The sequence below is a fragment of the Rana temporaria genome, chromosome 3 (genome assembly GCF_905171775.1).
Source record: "Rana temporaria chromosome 3, aRanTem1.1, whole genome shotgun sequence".
Lineage (NCBI taxonomy): Eukaryota > Metazoa > Chordata > Amphibia > Anura > Ranidae > Rana > Rana temporaria.
This window is the reverse complement of record NC_053491.1, coordinates 481,405,104-481,422,441: the sequence shown is the minus strand read 5'-3', so window position 1 is coordinate 481,422,441 and position 17,338 is coordinate 481,405,104. Positions and strand designations below refer to the sequence as shown.

General features: G+C 48.5%; 1 protein-coding gene across 1 annotated transcript in view; it reads left to right on the top strand.

The window, feature by feature from the left end:
* The first annotated feature begins 7,546 nt into the window (after window positions 1-7,546).
* The window catches only part of SLC12A9 (solute carrier family 12 member 9), a 55,555-nt gene continuing 45,763 nt past the window's right edge, over window positions 7,547-17,338 (top strand). Inside the window, exons 1-3 of the mRNA XM_040347017.1 lie at window positions 7,547-7,640; window positions 11,555-11,761; window positions 15,931-16,065. Of these exons, the coding sequence (XP_040202951.1) occupies window positions 7,619-7,640; window positions 11,555-11,761; window positions 15,931-16,065 (364 nt within the window). The 5' untranslated portion in view covers window positions 7,547-7,618. The remainder of the gene's footprint in view (window positions 7,641-11,554; window positions 11,762-15,930; window positions 16,066-17,338) is intronic.

Sequence of the window (17,338 nt, the reverse complement as noted above, 5' to 3'; positions counted from 1 at the left end):
CAGCGCAATTGCTTACTTGCGCCGGCGTAACGACTTCTCCTGATTCAGAGAGCTTGTTACGCCGACTGCAGCCTAAGATCTGCGCGGCATAAGGCTCTTATGCCCTCATATGTTTGGCTGCATTCTTACGCAGGCCGCTAGGTGGCGTTCCCGTTGTGGTCAGCGTATAGTATGCAAATTGCATACTAACGCCAATTCACAACGTTACGCGAGCCCTGCGTACGCAGTTTACGTCGTTTGCGTACGGCGTTTTTTTTGCATAAGGCTGCCCCTTCTATAGCAGGGGCAGCCAATGCTAAAGTATACCCGTCGTTCCCGCGTCGCGAAATTTGAAATTTACGTTGTTTGCGTAAGTGAATCGTGAATGTCGCTGGACGCCATTCACGTTCACTTTGAAGCAAATGACGTCCTTGCGACGTCATTTGCCGAAATGCACGTCGGGAAAGTTTCCTGACGGAGCATGCGCTCTACGATCGGCGCGGGAACGCGCCTAATTTAAATGATTCCCGCCCCCTACGGGATCATTTAAATTGCGCGCGCTTGCGCCGGGCATTTTGCCGGCGCGCCCACGCAATTTACGGAGCTACTGCTCCGTGAATCAAGGGCAGCGCAGTAAAATTGCGGGGGCGCAGGGCAAAAACGTTGCCCTGCGCCTCCGCAAACAAAGCGCAATTGTACCTGAATCTACTCCATTGTTCAGAGCAGACTATGGCTTCCAAGCAGGGTTGTTGGCTGCAGTTGTCTAAGCTGAGTGTGTCTGTCACACTTTCTTTCATTCTTTCATGCTGCCCAAAGCCAGCACTCAGGGCCGCCATCGGGAATTTTGGGGCCCCTTACACAGCTTAAGGCATGGGCCCCCTCGAGCAGAGAACCGAGGGGGGGGGTGCTCCCGCTGCAAAGTGATAAGCGGGGGGTTTTGAGAAGCAGAGGGGGGGATGCCCCAAGTTGAGAAGCGGGGGGGATCAGCAAGTTGAAAAGCGGAGGGGGGGCCCTCTTACAGGGCCCTGGTTGGCAACTCCAGTTTTTTTTTTTTACATTTTTATTTATTTATTATTATTTTTTTTTAAGGGCCCCCCCTCCGCTTTTCAACTTGCTGATCCCCCCGCTTCTCCTCTGTCCCCTGTCTTTTCTGGGGCACAGAGCGGGGGTTGGAGTGATTGGAGGGGTAGGGACATGAGGAAGAGGTGCAGATTGAGCCCTATCGCCTCTCCCGTCTGTGTGTGATGTATTGTTAGTGCTGGCAGGGCCACCATCAGGGGGATACATTGTATCACGTTGTGTAGAGTGGAGGATACATTGTATCACGTTGTGTAGAGAGGAGGATACATTGTATCACGTTGTGTAGAGAGGAGGATACATTGTATCACGTTGTGTAGAGTGGAGGATACATTGTATCACGTTGTGTAGAGAGGAGGACGCGGAGGATACATTGTATCACGTTGTGTAGAGAGGAGGATGCGGAGGATACATTGTATCATGTTGTGTAGAGAGGGTGATACATTGTATCACGTTGTGTAGAGAGGAGGATGCGGGGGATACATTGTATCACGTTGTGTAGAGAGGAGGACGCGGGGGATATATTGTATCACGTTGTGTAGAGAGGAGGACGCGGAGGATACATTGTATCATGTTGTGTAGAGAGGGGGATACATTGTATCACGTTGTGTAGAGAGGAGGATGCGGAGGATACATTGTATCATGTTGTGTAGAGAGGGTGATACATTGTATCACGTTGTGTAGAGAGGAGGACGCGGAGGATACATTGTATCATGTTGTGTAGAGAGGGTGATACATTGTATCACGTTGTGTAGAGAGGAGGATGCGGGGGATACATTGTATCACGTTGTGTAGAGAGGAGGACGCGGGGGATATATTGTATCACGTTGTGTAGAGAGGAGGACGCGGAGGATACATTGTATCACGTTGTGTAGAGAGGAGGATACATTGTATCACGTTGTGTAGAGAGGAGGATACATTGTATCACGTTGTGTAGAGAGGAGGATGCGGAGGATACATTGTATCATGTTGTGTAGAGAGGAGGATGCGGAGGATACATTGTATCATGTTGTGTAGAGAGGGTGATACATTGTATCACGTTGTGTAGAGAGGAGGATGCGGAGGATACATTGTATCACGTTGTGTAGAGAGGAGGATGCGGAGGATACATTGTATCATGTTGTGTAGAGAGGAGGATGCGGAGGATACATTGTATCATGTTGTGTAGAGAGGGTGATACATTGTATCACGTTGTGTAGAGAGGAGGATGCGGGGGATACATTGTATCACGTTGTGTAGAGAGGAGGACGCGGGGGATATATTGTATCACGTTGTGTAGAGAGGAGGACGCGGAGGATACATTGTATCATGTTGTGTAGAGAGGGGGATACATTGTATCACGTTGTGTAGAGAGGAGGATGCGGAGGATACATTGTATCATGTTGTGTAGAGAGGGTGATACATTGTATCACGTTGTGTAGAGAGGAGGATGCGGAGGATACATTGTATCACGTTGTGTAGAGAGGAGGATGCGGGGGATACATTGTATCACGTTGTGTAGAGAGGAGGACGCGCGGGATATATTGTATCACGTTGTGTAGAGAGGAGGACGCGGAGGATACATTGTATCATGTTGTGTAGAGAGGGGGATACATTGTATCACGTTGTGTAGAGAGGAGGATACATTGTATCACGTTGTGTAGAGAGGAGGATACATTGTATCATGTTGTGTAGAGAGGAGGATACATTGTATCATGTTGTGTAGAGAGGAGGATACATTGTATCACGTTTTGTAGAGAGGAGGATGCGGAGGATACATTGTATCACGTTGTGTAGAGAGGAGGATACATTGTATCACGTTGTGTAGAGAGGAGGATACATTGTATCACGTTGTGTAGAGAGGAGGATGCGGAGGATACATTGTATCACATTGTGTAGAGAGGAGGATACATTGTATCATGTTGTGTAGAGAGGAGGATACATTGTATCACGTTGTGTAGAGAGGAGGATACATTGTATCACGTTGTGTAGAGAGGAGGACGCGGGGGATATATTGTATCATGTTGTGTAGAGAGGAGGACGCGGGGGATACATTGTATCATTTTGTGTAGAGAGGAGGATGCGGAGGATACATTGTATCACGTTGTGTAGAGAGGAGGATGCGGAGGATACATTGTATCACGTTGTGTAGAGAGGAGGATGCGGAGGATACATTGTATCACGTTGTGTAGAGAGGAGGATGCGGAGGATACATTGTATCACGTTGTGTAGAGAGGAGGATGCGGAGGATACATTGTATCACGTTGTGTAGAGAGGAGGACGCGGGGGATACATTGTATCACGTTGTATAGAGAGGAGGACGCGGGGGATACATTGTATCACGTTGTGTAGAGAGGAGGATACATTGTATCACGTTGTGTAGAGAGGAGGACGCGGGGGATACATTGTATCACGTTGTGTAGAGAGGAGGACGCGGGGGATACATTGTATCACGTTGTATAGAGAGGAGGACGCGGGGGATACATTGTATCACGTTGTGTAGAGAGGAGGATACATTGTATCACGTTGTGTAGAGAGGAGGACGCGGAGGATACATTGTATCATGTTGTGTAGAGAGGGGGATACATTGTATCACGTTGTGTAGAGAGGAGGACGCGGAGGATACATTGTATCATGTTGTGTAGAGAGGGGGATACATTGTATCACGTTGTGTAGAGAGGAGGATACATTGTATCACGTTGTGTAGAGAGGAGGACGCGGGGGATACATTGTATCACGTTGTGTAGAGAGGGGGATACATTGTATCACGTTGTGTAGAGAGGGGGATACATTGTATCACGTTGTGTAGAGAGGAGGATACATTGTATCACGTTGTGTAGAGAGGAGGATACATTGTATCACGTTGTGTAGAGAGGGGGATACATTGTATCACGTTGTGTAGAGAGGAGGATACATTGTATCATGTTGTGTAGAGAGGAGGATGCGGAGGATACATTGTATCACGTTGTGTAGAGAGGAGGATACATTGTATCATGTTGTGTAGAGAGGAGGATACATTGTATCATGTTGTGTAGAGAGGAGGACGCGGAGGATACGTTGTGTAGAGAGGAGGACGCGGGGGATATATTGTATCATGTTGTGTAGAGAGGAGGATACATTGTATCATTTTGTGTAGAGAGGAGGATGCGGAGGATACATTGTATCACGTTGTGTAGAGAGGAGGATGCGGAGGATACATTGTATCACGTTGTGTAGAGAGGAGGATGCGGAGGATACATTGTATCACGTTGTGTAGAGAGGAGGACGCGGGGGATACATTGTATCACGTTGTGTAGAGAGGAGGATACATTGTATCACGTTGTATAGAGAGGAGGACGCGGGGGATACATTGTATCACGTTGTGTAGAGAGGAGGACGCGGGGGATACATTGTATCACGTTGTGTAGAGAGGACGCGGGGGATACATTGTATCACGTTGTGTAGAGAGGAGGATACATTGTATCACGTTGTGTAGAGAGGAGGATGCAGAGGATACATTGTATCACGTTGTGTAGAGAGGAGGATACATTGTATCATGTTGTGTAGAGAGGAGGATACATTGTATCATGTTGTGTAGAGAGGAGGATACATTGTATCATGTTGTGTAGAGAGGAGGACGCGGAGGATACATTGTATCACGTTGTGTAGAGAGGAGGATACATTGTATTACGTTGTGTAGAGTGGAGGATACATTGTATCACGTTGTGTAGAGAGGAGGATACATTGTATCACGTTGTGTAGAGAGGAGGATACATTGTATCACGTTGTGTAGAGAGGAGGACGCGGAGGATACATTGTATCACGTTGTGTAGAGAGGAGGATGCGGAGGATACATTGTATCACGTTGTGTAGAGAGGAGGATGCGGGGGATACATTGTATCACATTGTGTAGAGAGGGGGATACATTGTATCATGTTGTGTAGAGAGGAGGACGCGGGGGATACATTGTATCACGTTGTGTAGAGAGGAGGACGCGGAGGATACATTGTATCACGTTGTGTAGAGAGGAGGATGCGGGGGATACATTGTATCACGTTGTGTAGAGAGGAGGATGCGGGGGATACATTGTATCACGTTGTGTAGAGAGGAGGATGCATTGTATCACGTTGTGTAGAGAGGAGGATACATTGTATCACATTGTGTAGAGAGGAGGACGCGGAGGATACATTGTATCACGTTGTGTAGAGAGGAGGATGCATTGTATCACGTTGTGTAGAGAGGAGGATACATTGTATCACGTTGTGTAGAGAGGAGGATGCATTGTATCACGTTGTGTAGAGAGGAGGATGCATTGTATCACGTTGTGTAGAGAGGAGGATACATTGTATCACGTTGTGTAGAGAGGAGGATACATTGTATCACGTTGTGTAGAGAGGAGGATACATTGTATCACGTTGTGTAGAGAGGAGGATACATTGTATTACGTTGTGTAGAGAGGAGGATGCATTGTATCACGTTGTGTAGAGAGGAGGATACATTGTATCACGTTGTGTAGAGAGGAGGATACATTGTATCACGTTGTGTAGAGAGGAGGATGCATTGTATCACGTTGTGTAGAGAGGAGGACGCGGAGGATACATTGTATCACGTTGTGTAGAGAGGAGGACGCGGAGGATACATTGTATCACGTTGTGTAGAGAGGAGGATACATTGTATCACGTTGTGTAGAGAGGAGGATGCATTGTATCACGTTGTGTAGAGAGGAGGATACATTGTATCACGTTGTGTAGAGAGGAGGATACATTGTATCACGTTGTGTAGAGAGGAGGATGCATTGTATCACGTTGTGTAGAGAGGAGGATACATTGTATCACGTTGTGTAGAGAGGAGGATACATTGTATCACGTTGTGTAGAGAGGAGGATACATTGTATCACGTTGTGTAGAGAGGAGGATACATTGTATTACGTTGTGTAGAGAGGAGGATACATTGTATCACGTTGTGTAGAGAGGAGGATACATTGTATTACGTTGTGTAGAGAGGAGGATACATTGTATCACGTTGTGTAGAGAGGAGGATACATTGTATCACGTTGTGTAGAGAGGAGGATACATTGTATCACGTTGTGTAGAGAGGAGGACGCGGAGGATACATTGTATCACGTTGTGTAGAGAGGAGGATGCGGAGGATACATTGTATCACGTTGTGTAGAGAGGAGGATGCATTGTATCACGTTGTGTAGAGAGGAGGACGCGGAGGATACATTGTATCACGTTGTGTAGAGAGGAGGACGCGGAGGATACATTGTATCACGTTGTGTAGAGAGGAGGACGCGGAGGATACATTGTATCACGTTGTGTAGAGAGGAGGATACATTGTATCACGTTGTGTAGAGAGGAGGATGCATTGTATCACGTTGTGTAGAGAGGAGGATACATTGTATCACGTTGTGTAGAGAGGAGGATGCATTGTATCACGTTGTGTAGAGAGGAGGATACATTGTATCACGTTGTGTAGAGAGGAGGATACATTGTATCACGTTGTGTAGAGAGGAGGATACATTGTATCACGTTGTGTAGAGAGGAGGATACATTGTATTACGTTGTGTAGAGAGGAGGATGCATTGTATCACGTTGTGTAGAGAGGAGGATACATTGTATCACGTTGTGTAGAGAGGAGGATACATTGTATCACGTTGTGTAGAGAGGAGGATGCATTGTATCACGTTGTGTAGAGAGGAGGACGCGGAGGATACATTGTATCACGTTGTGTAGAGAGGAGGACGCGGAGGATACATTGTATCACGTTGTGTAGAGAGGAGGATACATTGTATCACGTTGTGTAGAGAGGAGGATGCATTGTATCACGTTGTGTAGAGAGGAGGATACATTGTATCACGTTGTGTAGAGAGGAGGATACATTGTATCACGTTGTGTAGAGAGGAGGATGCATTGTATCACGTTGTGTAGAGAGGAGGATACATTGTATCACGTTGTGTAGAGAGGAGGATACATTGTATCACGTTGTGTAGAGAGGAGGATACATTGTATCACGTTGTGTAGAGAGGAGGATACATTGTATCACGTTGTGTAGAGAGGAGGATACATTGTATTACGTTGTGTAGAGAGGAGGATGCATTGTATCACGTTGTGTAGAGAGGAGGACGCGGGGGATACATTGTATCACGTTGTGTAGAGAGGAGGATACATTGTATTACGTTGTGTAGAGAGGAGGATGCATTGTATCACGTTGTGTAGAGAGGAGGACGCGGGGGATACATTGTATCATGTTGTGTAGAGAGGAGGACGAGGAGGATACATTGTATCATGTTGTGTAGAGAGGAGGACGCGGGGGATGCATTGTATCACGTTGTGTAGAGAGGAGGATACATTGTATCACGTTGTGTAGAGAGGAGGATACATTGTATCACGTTGTGTAGAGAGGAGGACGCGGGGGATACATTGTATCACGTTGTGTAGAGAGGAGGATACATTGTTTCTCTCCGGGTTATACATTGTATCTCAGTGAATGGAGTCTTTGTATGGCTCAGCAGATATAATGGGAGGGCGGGTCATGTGATCAGTCAGCTGACCAGGAAGAGGAGGAGGGGGGAGAAGCACAGAGTTGGGTGTGTGTACATTGGATGTCACCGCTCAGGATGCAGTGTGTGTATATAGGAAGTATACATTGTATATTATAATGTGGGGTGTATATTATATTGTGTGATGTACGCTGGGATTACAATAGGATGTATTGGGGGAGATTTACTAAAACTGGAGGGTGAAAGATCTACATAGAAACCAATCAGCTTCCAGGTTTTATTGTCAAAGCTGAATTTAACAAGCTGAAGTTAGAAGCTGATTGCTTATCATAGACCGCTATACCAGACTGTGTGTACATTCGCTTAGTACATCTCCCCCATAGTGTGTGAGAGATGGGGTGTATATTATATGATATATTATGATTGTATGGGGGTGTATATTATGTGATGTACAGTATATTATATGATGGATGGGGATATATATTATGTTATGGATGTATTATGGGGTGTACATGTTATATAGTGTATATTGTGGGATGGATGGGGTGTATAACATGTGATGTATATTGTGGGGTGTATATTATATGGTGTATAGTGTATGCTGTGTATGTATTATATGGTGTAACCTGTGCGATGGATGAGGTGTTTAACATTTGATGTATATTGTATGCTGTGTGTATTATATGGTGTATATTGTGGGATGGATGGGGGTGTATATTATGTGATGGATGTATTATAGGGTGTACATTTCATATGGTGTATATTGTGGGATGTATAGGGTATATTATATGATGGATGGATGAGGTGTAAATTTTTGGATGTATAGTATATTGTTGGATGTATGGGGTGTATATTATATGATGGATGTATTATGGGGTGTATATGGGGTGTATATTTATATGGTATACCGTATATTATTTGATGGATGGATGGGGTTTAAATTCTGTGATGTATATTATTATATTGTGGGATGGATGGTGTGTATATTATATGGTGTATATTATGGGGTGTATATGATGGGGTGCAAATTTTGGGATGTATATTATATTGTGGGATGGATGGTGTGTATATTGTATGGTGTATATTGTGGGATGGATAGGGTATATGTTATATGATGGATGGATGGGGTGTAAGTTTTGGGATATTATATTGTGGGATGGATGTTGTGTATATTATATGGTGTACACTGGGGGATAATGGATGGGGTGTATATTATATGGTGTACACTGTGGGATAATGGATGGGGTGTATATTATATGGTGTACACTGTGGGATAATGGATGGGGTGTATATTATGAGCAGTCAGGGGAGGCAGGTGGAGCAGAGCCTCACCTGCCATGTATAAACATCATCTATGGTTCCGGAGATATGGGGGCTCCTATCTATGGTTCCCGAGATATGGGGGCTCCTATCTATGGTTCCGGAGATAAGGGGGCTCCTATCCTCTATGGTCCTGGAGATAAGGGGGGCTCCTATCCTCTATGGTTCCCGAGATATGGGGGCTCCTATCCTCTATGGTTCCCGAGATATGGGGGCTCCTATCTATGGTTTCGGAGATATGGGGGCTCCTATCATCTATGGTTCCCGAGATAAGGGGGCTCCTGTCATCTATGGTTCCCGAGATATGGGAGCTCCTATCTATGGTTTCGGAGATATGGGGGCTCCTATCCTCTATGGTTCCCGAGATACGGGGGCTCCTGTCATCTATGGTTTCCTAGATACGGGGGCTCCTGTCATCTATGGTTTCCTAGATACGGGGGCTCCTGTAATCTATGGTTTCCGAGATACGGGGGCTCCTGTCAGCTATGGTTCCCGAGATACGGGGGCTCCTGTCATCTATGGTTTCCGAGATACAGGGGCTCCTGTCATCTATGGTTCCCGAGATACGGGGGCTCCTGTCATCTATGGCTCCCGAGATACGGGGGCTCCTGTGATCTATGGTTCCCGAGATATGGGGGCTCGTATCATCTATGGGGGCTCCTGTCATATATGGTTCTGGAGATATGGGGGCTCCTATCTATGGTTTCGGAGATATGGGGGCTCCTATCCTCTATGGTTCCCGAGATAAGGGGGCTCCTGTCATCTATGGTTCCCGAGATACGGGGGCTCCTGTCATCTATGGTTCCGAGATACGGGGGCTCCTGTCATCTATGGTTCCCGAGATACGGGGGCTCCCATCCTCTACGGTTCCCGAGATACGGGGGCTCCTGTCATCTACGGTTCCCGAGATACGGGGGCTCCTGTCATCTATGGTTCCCGAGATACGGGGGCTCCTGTCATCTATGGTTCCCGAGATACGGGGGCTCCTGTCATCTATGGTTCCCGAGATACGGGGGCTCCTGTCAGCTATGGTTCCCGAGATACGGGGGCTCCTGTCAGCTATGGTTCCCGAGATACGGGGGCTCCTGTCAGCTATGGTTCCCGAGATACGGGGGCTCCTGTCAGCTATGGTTCCCGAGATATGGGGGCTCCTGTCAGCTATGGTTCCCGAGATATGGGGGCTCCTGTCATCTATGGTTCCCGAGATATGGGGGCTCCTGTCATCTATGGTTCTGGAGATAAGGGGGCTCCTGTCATCTATGGTCCTCGAGATAAGGGGGCTCCTGTCATCTATGGTTCTGGAGATATGGGGGCTCCTATCTATGGTTTCGGAGATATGGGGGCTCCTATCCTCTATGGTTCCCGAGATAAGGGGGCTCCTGTCATCTATGGTTCCCGAGATAAGGGGGCTCCTGTCATCTATGGTTCCCGAGATAAGGGGGCTCCTGTCATCTATGGTTCCCGAGATATGGGGGCTCCTATCCTCTATGGTTCCCGAGATACGGGGGCTCCTGTCATCTATGGTTCCCGAGATACAGGGGCTCGTATCCTCTATGGTTCCCGAGATACGGGGGCTCGTATCCTCTATGGTTCCCGAGATATGGGGGCTCCTGTCATCTATGGTTCTGGAGATATGGGGGGCCCCTATCATCTATTGTTCCGGCGATACGGGGCTCCTTTCATCTATGGTTCTCACAGATATGGGGGCTCCTATCTATGGTTCCTGGAGATAAGGTGGCTCCTTGAACAGCCTGTCAGAAGCTACATACAGAGCGGCCAGTTTAAATACAAGCTGACACACTGTTTGCAGCAGACTGAGAGGATGAGATCACAGGGCCTCTCCTCACTTCTTATCAGAGGCACTGAGCTCAATGGACAGCTTGGAACCTCGGACCAATGGTAAAGCACCATTGGCCCAAACTGTCCAATAAAAATTATGTTACGCCGAGTAAATGGATATCTAACATGTCAAGCTTTAAAATTGCACACACTTGTGGAATGGCGCCAAATTTTAGTACTTAAAAACCTCCATAGGCAACGCTTTTAATTTTTTTGTTTTTGTTTTAGAGGTTTACAGTTAGGCTGGGTTCACACCTATGCAAATTAGATATGGGTTTCTCTGCATCCAATTCGCATAGCAGGAGAATGTGACCAGGTCTCTCTATGGAGCCAGTTCACATATCTCCGGGGCGTCTGCGACGCGCACTGTGCGTCTTTGGCTCCGTTTTTAGGGCCGAGTTCAATCAAAGATTCTGAACCGAGCCTTACAGAGGAGGACTAGTGCTAGAATTGTGAGGAAGTTGGGTCCGTGTCGGCTTCGGTTGCTCGGACCACAGTACCTCAGTCCCCGTCTGGAGCCTAACGCCCCGTGGGATCAGGGTTTGGGTCCCTCTTCACAGGAGGACCACTTGACGTTGCACCCGTCTGCACGTTTTTGTGAACACTCTTTATGTGTGTGCACATTTTTTCTGCACCGGGTGGAGTTTTTGGGTGTGTTCACACGCCATAGGCTTTTCAAAAAAAAAGCGGGGTATATATTGTGGGGGTGTATATTATTGGATGTATGGGGTGTATATTATTGTATGTATGGGGTGTATATTATAATGTGGGATGTATGAGGTGTATATTATTGGGTGTACACAACGTGGAAGGAGTGATTGGACCTTGTATAATATAGAGATACATTGATACTAAACCTTACCACTATCTTCCCCCCAGTGATGACCTCGGAGAACTCTCCTCTCTTACACTATCGGCTCTTCAGTGTGTCAGACGGGGCCCTCGGTCCTCCAGACTCCGCCCTCTGCGATGGAGATGTCACCATGGTGGGGACCGGACCCGCTCCCCGCAAGCTTTCCACTTTCTTTGGGGTGGTCGTGCCGACTGTCCTCTCCATGTTCAGCATTGTCGTCTTCATGCGAATCGGTGAGAGCTGCGTCTGTCTCGTCTGTGTGTCCGTTCGATGAAAATGATTTTCTGTCTGCTGAGGTCCCCCATAGACATAAGATGACCTGTTTGAGATCCATTGGGCAGATTAGGAAATCTGGTGTGATCTCTGGGTTTTCCCTGGTAAACTGATCTAGCTCATGCTGTGCCCCACCACACTCCATAGAGTCTACTTTGGCAGGTGATGTGGGCTCACCCAACGCACAAGGTCTAAATAACAGCTTGGTTTTCATCAGAGGACCCCAGAAGGATTAATGGGCCATTGACCCTAGTAGTCCTGAGGCTACTTTGCTGCAAGCTGATAACAGGCTGTGGCCCTCATGATAGCCCTACCAAGGGGTTACTGGGACTGGACATGGAGAAAATGGTGTGATATGACAGGGGGTCAGAGTTTTTTTAAGCTGAGGTCAAAATAGACAGCAGGCAAGAGAGCAGTTAGGAGTCCGGGCAGAGGTGGAGGCAGGCAAGAAAATGGCTGGAGTCTGGGCAGAGGTTGAGGCAGCCAAGAGGTGCAGGCAGGTAAGAGGACAGCTGGAGTCTGGGCAGGGGTGGAGGCAGGCAAGAAAATGGCTGGAGTCCAGGCAGGGGTTGAGGATGGCAAGAGAATAGCTGGAGTCTGGGCAGATGTGGAGGCTGACAACATTCAAGAGAATGGTTGGTGTCCAGGCAGAGGTTGATTCAGGCAAGATAATGATTGGAATCCAGGCATAGGCTGAAGCCAAGGTTGAAGCTGAAAACATAGAAGAGAATAGTTGGTTTCCAGGCAAGAGAATGGCCATCGTCCAGGCCGAGGTTGAGGCAGGCAAGAGAATGGCCAGCGTCCAGGCCGAGGTTGAGGCAGGCAAGAGAATGGCCAGCGTCCAGGCCAAGGTTGAGGCAGGCAAGAGAATGGCCAGAGTCCAGGCCGAGGTTGAGGCAGGCAAGAGAATGGCCAGCGTCCAGGCCGAGGTTGTGGCAGGCAAGAGAATGGCCAGCGTCCAGGCCGAGGTTGTGGCAGGCAAGAGAATGGCCAGCGTCCAGGCCGAGGTTGTGGCAGGCAAGAGAATGGCCAGCGTCCAGGCCGAGGTTGTGGCAGGCAAGAGAATGGCCAGAGTCCAGGCCGAGGTTGAGGCAGGCAAGAGAATGGCCAGCGTCCAGGCTGAGGTTGAGGCAGGCAAGAGAATGGCCAGAGTCCAGGCCGAGGTTGAGGCAGGCAAGAGAATGGTTGCTGTCTAGACAGAGGTCAAAGCAGGCAAGAGAATGGTTGGTTGGATTCCAAGCAGAGGTTGAGTGAGTCAGAAAACGAGACTGGTCAGTGTGTAGGTTGAGGTCAAGACAAGCGGCAGGCAAGAAAATGGTTGGCGTCCAGACAGAGGTCAAGACAGGCAGGGGAACAACATTCACGGCCATCAGGCAGAGTCAGCAACAGGTACTGAGCAGAATTGGGCAATCTGGTTTGGCAATGGGAACCGCAACACCAGCCAGAATTTTGAAGCATAAGGTAGCTGCCGAGAAGGCACAGCACTGGTTACCGTAAGGGAAGATGATTAAATACCTTCCAGTCCCAGAGAGCATGCCCAGTATCGGAGCCACGCACAACTGTGTGCCCACTAAGGCATGCTAAGGCACATGCAGGTGACCAGCCATAGACAAAGATCCACGAGCTGGTGCCTGTGCCCATGACACACTGCAGATGGACAGGATGGGTCATGCTCTCCTGGCCCTACAGACAAGGATCCTGGAGATACTGTAACACGTACACGTGCGCTCACGCCTCTTTATACTATTTACTTCTCTCGGAGTGCAGCTTTAAATCTGTAGACGGTTAGAAGTGCCCATCTGATAAGACTCTGTACTCAGTGATAAGTCTTTGTATACGTCTGTTAGAGGTTTAAGTCTGCCTGATAAAGCCTCGTGTCTGATAACACACCACTCTGGTCAGATAGAAGTCAGTTGTCTGTCTAGCCATATCTGTGCCCCCCCCCCCCCCCGTACACACTGATATTGGTAAAGCCCAACTCCACTTTCACTAGAAATCCACTAAAATACATTGAAGGAGCAAACAAAAGGCTTACAATTAATTTTGGTTATTCTAACGCAGTGCACTGTCACGCATTCCCCCCTCGCAGTGCACTGTCACGCATTCCCCCCTCGCAGTGCACTGTCGCGCATTCCCCCTCGCAGTGCACTGTCGCGCATTCCCCCTCGCAGTGCACTGTCAAAGACCTGACCGCGTTGCCTGTCTGGATCATAAAACTGACTGGACAGAAAAAGAAATCCTTTGGCCGGTAAAATATTTCCCGTCTGTGAATTTAGGCTGCTTTCACACTGAGGCGCTACAGCGCTAAAAATAGTGGCGGCAAATTGCCTGTAAAGTGTCAAAGCCTGAGTGCTTTCACACTGGAGCGGTGCGCTGGCAGGACGTCGACAAACAGTCCTGCAAGCAGCATCTTTGAGGTGCTGTAGGAGCGGCGGGGTATACCCCCTGCCTAATAAAACCAATGGGCAGCGCCGCTGAAGAGCTGGCAAAGCAGCGCTTTGCAGGCACCTTTTTAACCCTTTTTCGGCAACTAGCGGGGGTTAAAATTGCGCCTCTAGCTGCCAAAAAGCTCAGCAAAAATGACGGTAAAGCGCTGCAAAAAATAGTGACTATTATTATCTGTCTATGTGTGATAAGATTTGACTCGCTGTAATGCGCTCTCCCTCTGTTTTTTACTCTTCCTTGCTCATGTGCCCCTCCCCCTCTCCCGCATATGTTCTCTCTTTTCCTCACTCGCTCATGCTCTTCCTCGTCCGCACTTGCTTGACCCCTTCCTCTCTCACTCTCTTCCTCGTACTCATCCTTCCCCGCTCACTTCTTTGATTTCCTTCTTCCGCTCTTCCTCTCACCCTTTCTCTTGCTTGTACCTTATCTCTCGCTCTCTCTTCCTCATAATCTCTCTCTTCCTCGTTCAAGCACTCTTCCTCATGCTTTCTCTCTCCCTTCCTTGCTTCTGCTTATTTGCTCTTGCTCGCACTTTTCTCTTTCACTTTTATCGCTCCTCTCTTTCTCATCGCTCTCTTCCACGCATAAGCGAATCCGCGCTCTTTTTCTTTCTCCCGCTCGCACCTTATCTCTCTCTTCCTCGCTCAAGCTTTCTTGTTCATGCTCTTTCTTCCTCGTACTCTCTTTTACTTCCTTGCTTTGTCTTGCTTGCTCACTCGTGCTATCGTTCCCCACACCTTATCTCTTGCTCTCTCTTCCTCACTCAAGCACTCTTGTTCTCGCCCTTCCTCTCGCTCGCGCACACTCTCGCCCTTCCTCTCGCTCGCGCGCACTCTCGCCCTTCCTCTCGCTCGCCCTTCCTCTCGCTCGCGCGCACTCTCGCCCTTCCTCTCGCTCGCGCGCACTCTCGCCCTTCCTCTCGCTCGCGCGCACTCTCGCCCTTCCTCTCGCTCGCGCGCACTCTCGCCCTTCCTCTCGCTCGCGCGCACTCTCGCCCTTCCTCTCGCTCGCGCGCACTCTCGCCCTTCCTCTCGCTCGCGCGCACTCTCGCCCTTCCTCTCGCTCGCGCGCACTCTCGCCCTTCCTCTCGCTCGCTTGTGTTCTTTCCTGCCCGCTTTTGCGCCCCCACGCTCTTTCTCATGTGCTCTCTTCCTCGCACATTTACTCTTCTTCTCTTGCTCGCTTTCTTTTGCTCTCTTGTGCACACTCCTTCTTTTTTTTTTTTTTTTTGCTCTTATTCTCCCTTCCCCTCTCACGCACTCTCTCTCCCTTGCTCGGGTGCGCACAATCTCTTCTTCACGCTCTCTCTTACTCTCTACCTCGTGTGTGTGTTCCTCATGCTTGCCTTTTCCTATGCCCCTGGCTTCCTCTTGCCCTGGCCCATGCTCGCCTTTCCTCTCGCCCACACTCACAAACTCGCTCTTCCTTGCCTTCCTCGCCCACGTGTGCGCTCTCTCCCTCCTTTGTGCTCTATTCCTCACAGGCTCTTTTCTTCACATTCACTCTCTTCCTTGTGCGCACTTTCTCATCTTTCCTTTCTCTCTACCTCCCGTTCTCTCCCTTTTTTGTGTGTGTGTGCTCCTTCTTCTTTTTTTTTTTCTCTTTTCTCTTCACGCTCTCTTTCTTGTGTGCGCACATTGTTTTCTATTCCTCTCTCACACTTTTTTTTCTTTCTCTCTCACAGGATTCGTGGTTGGCCATGCTGGTCTCTTGCAGTCTCTCCTCATGCTCTTTGTAGCATACGCCATCATCTGGCTCACAGTGCTGAGTGTGTGTGCCATCTCCACCAATGGCGCTGTCCAAGGAGGCGGAGCTTACTGTATCCTTTTTAGTGATTGCTAGCAATGTAGAATACACAGTTCGGAACCCGTCCAGTCTTCTCTTGGTGAAGTTTTCCTCAGACAAAGACATAGTAAGGAAACATAAGCGTTGCATATACAGTGGAATCCGTGTAATTTATGGGATAAACGAAGGGAAATGTAGTGTAAAATCAGAAATGAGCTCAATGACACATGTCTAGACCATGGAAAGGAATTGTGACAATTGTGGAACGTGTGAAAAACCAGAGGGTGTGAAATGGTGATTTCATGGTCAATATGTAGAGCAATAAAGACACTGAAGACACCAAGATGCTTTGGTAACAAAATGCTTATTCAGCTTTTCCAATACTGCTACATCCAATACTACAATCTACTGCTAAAGATCTATAACATTTCTCTTATTAAAGGACTATTCCCCTAAGATGGGTGGGAACAGACCTGGGACCATCCCAATGTGGAAAAGAACAACCAGACTTCCTAGGTGGGCAAGAACAGAGCTGATACCATCCCAAGTTAGGCAGGCACACCCAAACCTCCTAGATGAGCAGGATCAGAGCTGGGATCACTCCAAGGTGGGCAGGAGCACCCAGCCTTCCTAGGTGGATAGGAACAGAGCTGGGTCTATCCCAAGGTGGGCAGGAACAGAGCTAAAATCACCCTAAGGATTTGTAGGAACACCAAACCCCTTAGGTGGGTAGGAACAGAGCTGAGACTATACCAGGGTCGGTAGGAACAGAGATGGGACCATCCCAAAGTAGGCAGAAACACCCAAACCTCCTAAGTGGGCAGGAACAGAGCTAGGACCACCCTAAGGGTTTTAAGGGAACACTCAAACCTCCTATGTAGGCAAGATCAGAGTTCTGGCCACCCCAAGTTGGACAGGAACATCCAAACCTCCTAGGTGGGCAGGAACAGAGCCGCAACCACCCTAAGGATTTGCAGGAGCACTCAAACATAGGTGGGTAGGATCTGAGCTTGGACCAGCTTGGGCAGGAACACTAAAACCTATGTGGGCAGGAACAGAGCTGAGTCCATCACAAGGTGGACAGGGACATCCAAACATCCTAGGTGAGCAGGATCAGAGCTGGGATCACTCCAAGGTGGGCAGGAGCACCCAACCTTCCTAGGTGGATAGGAACAGAGCTGGGACAATCCCAAGGTTGGCATGAACAGAACTAGGTCCATCCCAGAGTGGGCAAGTACACCGGAAACCTCCTAGGCTATGCAAATGCCCTGTACCTCGGACTCCCAAAATACCAAATCTCTCGTCTG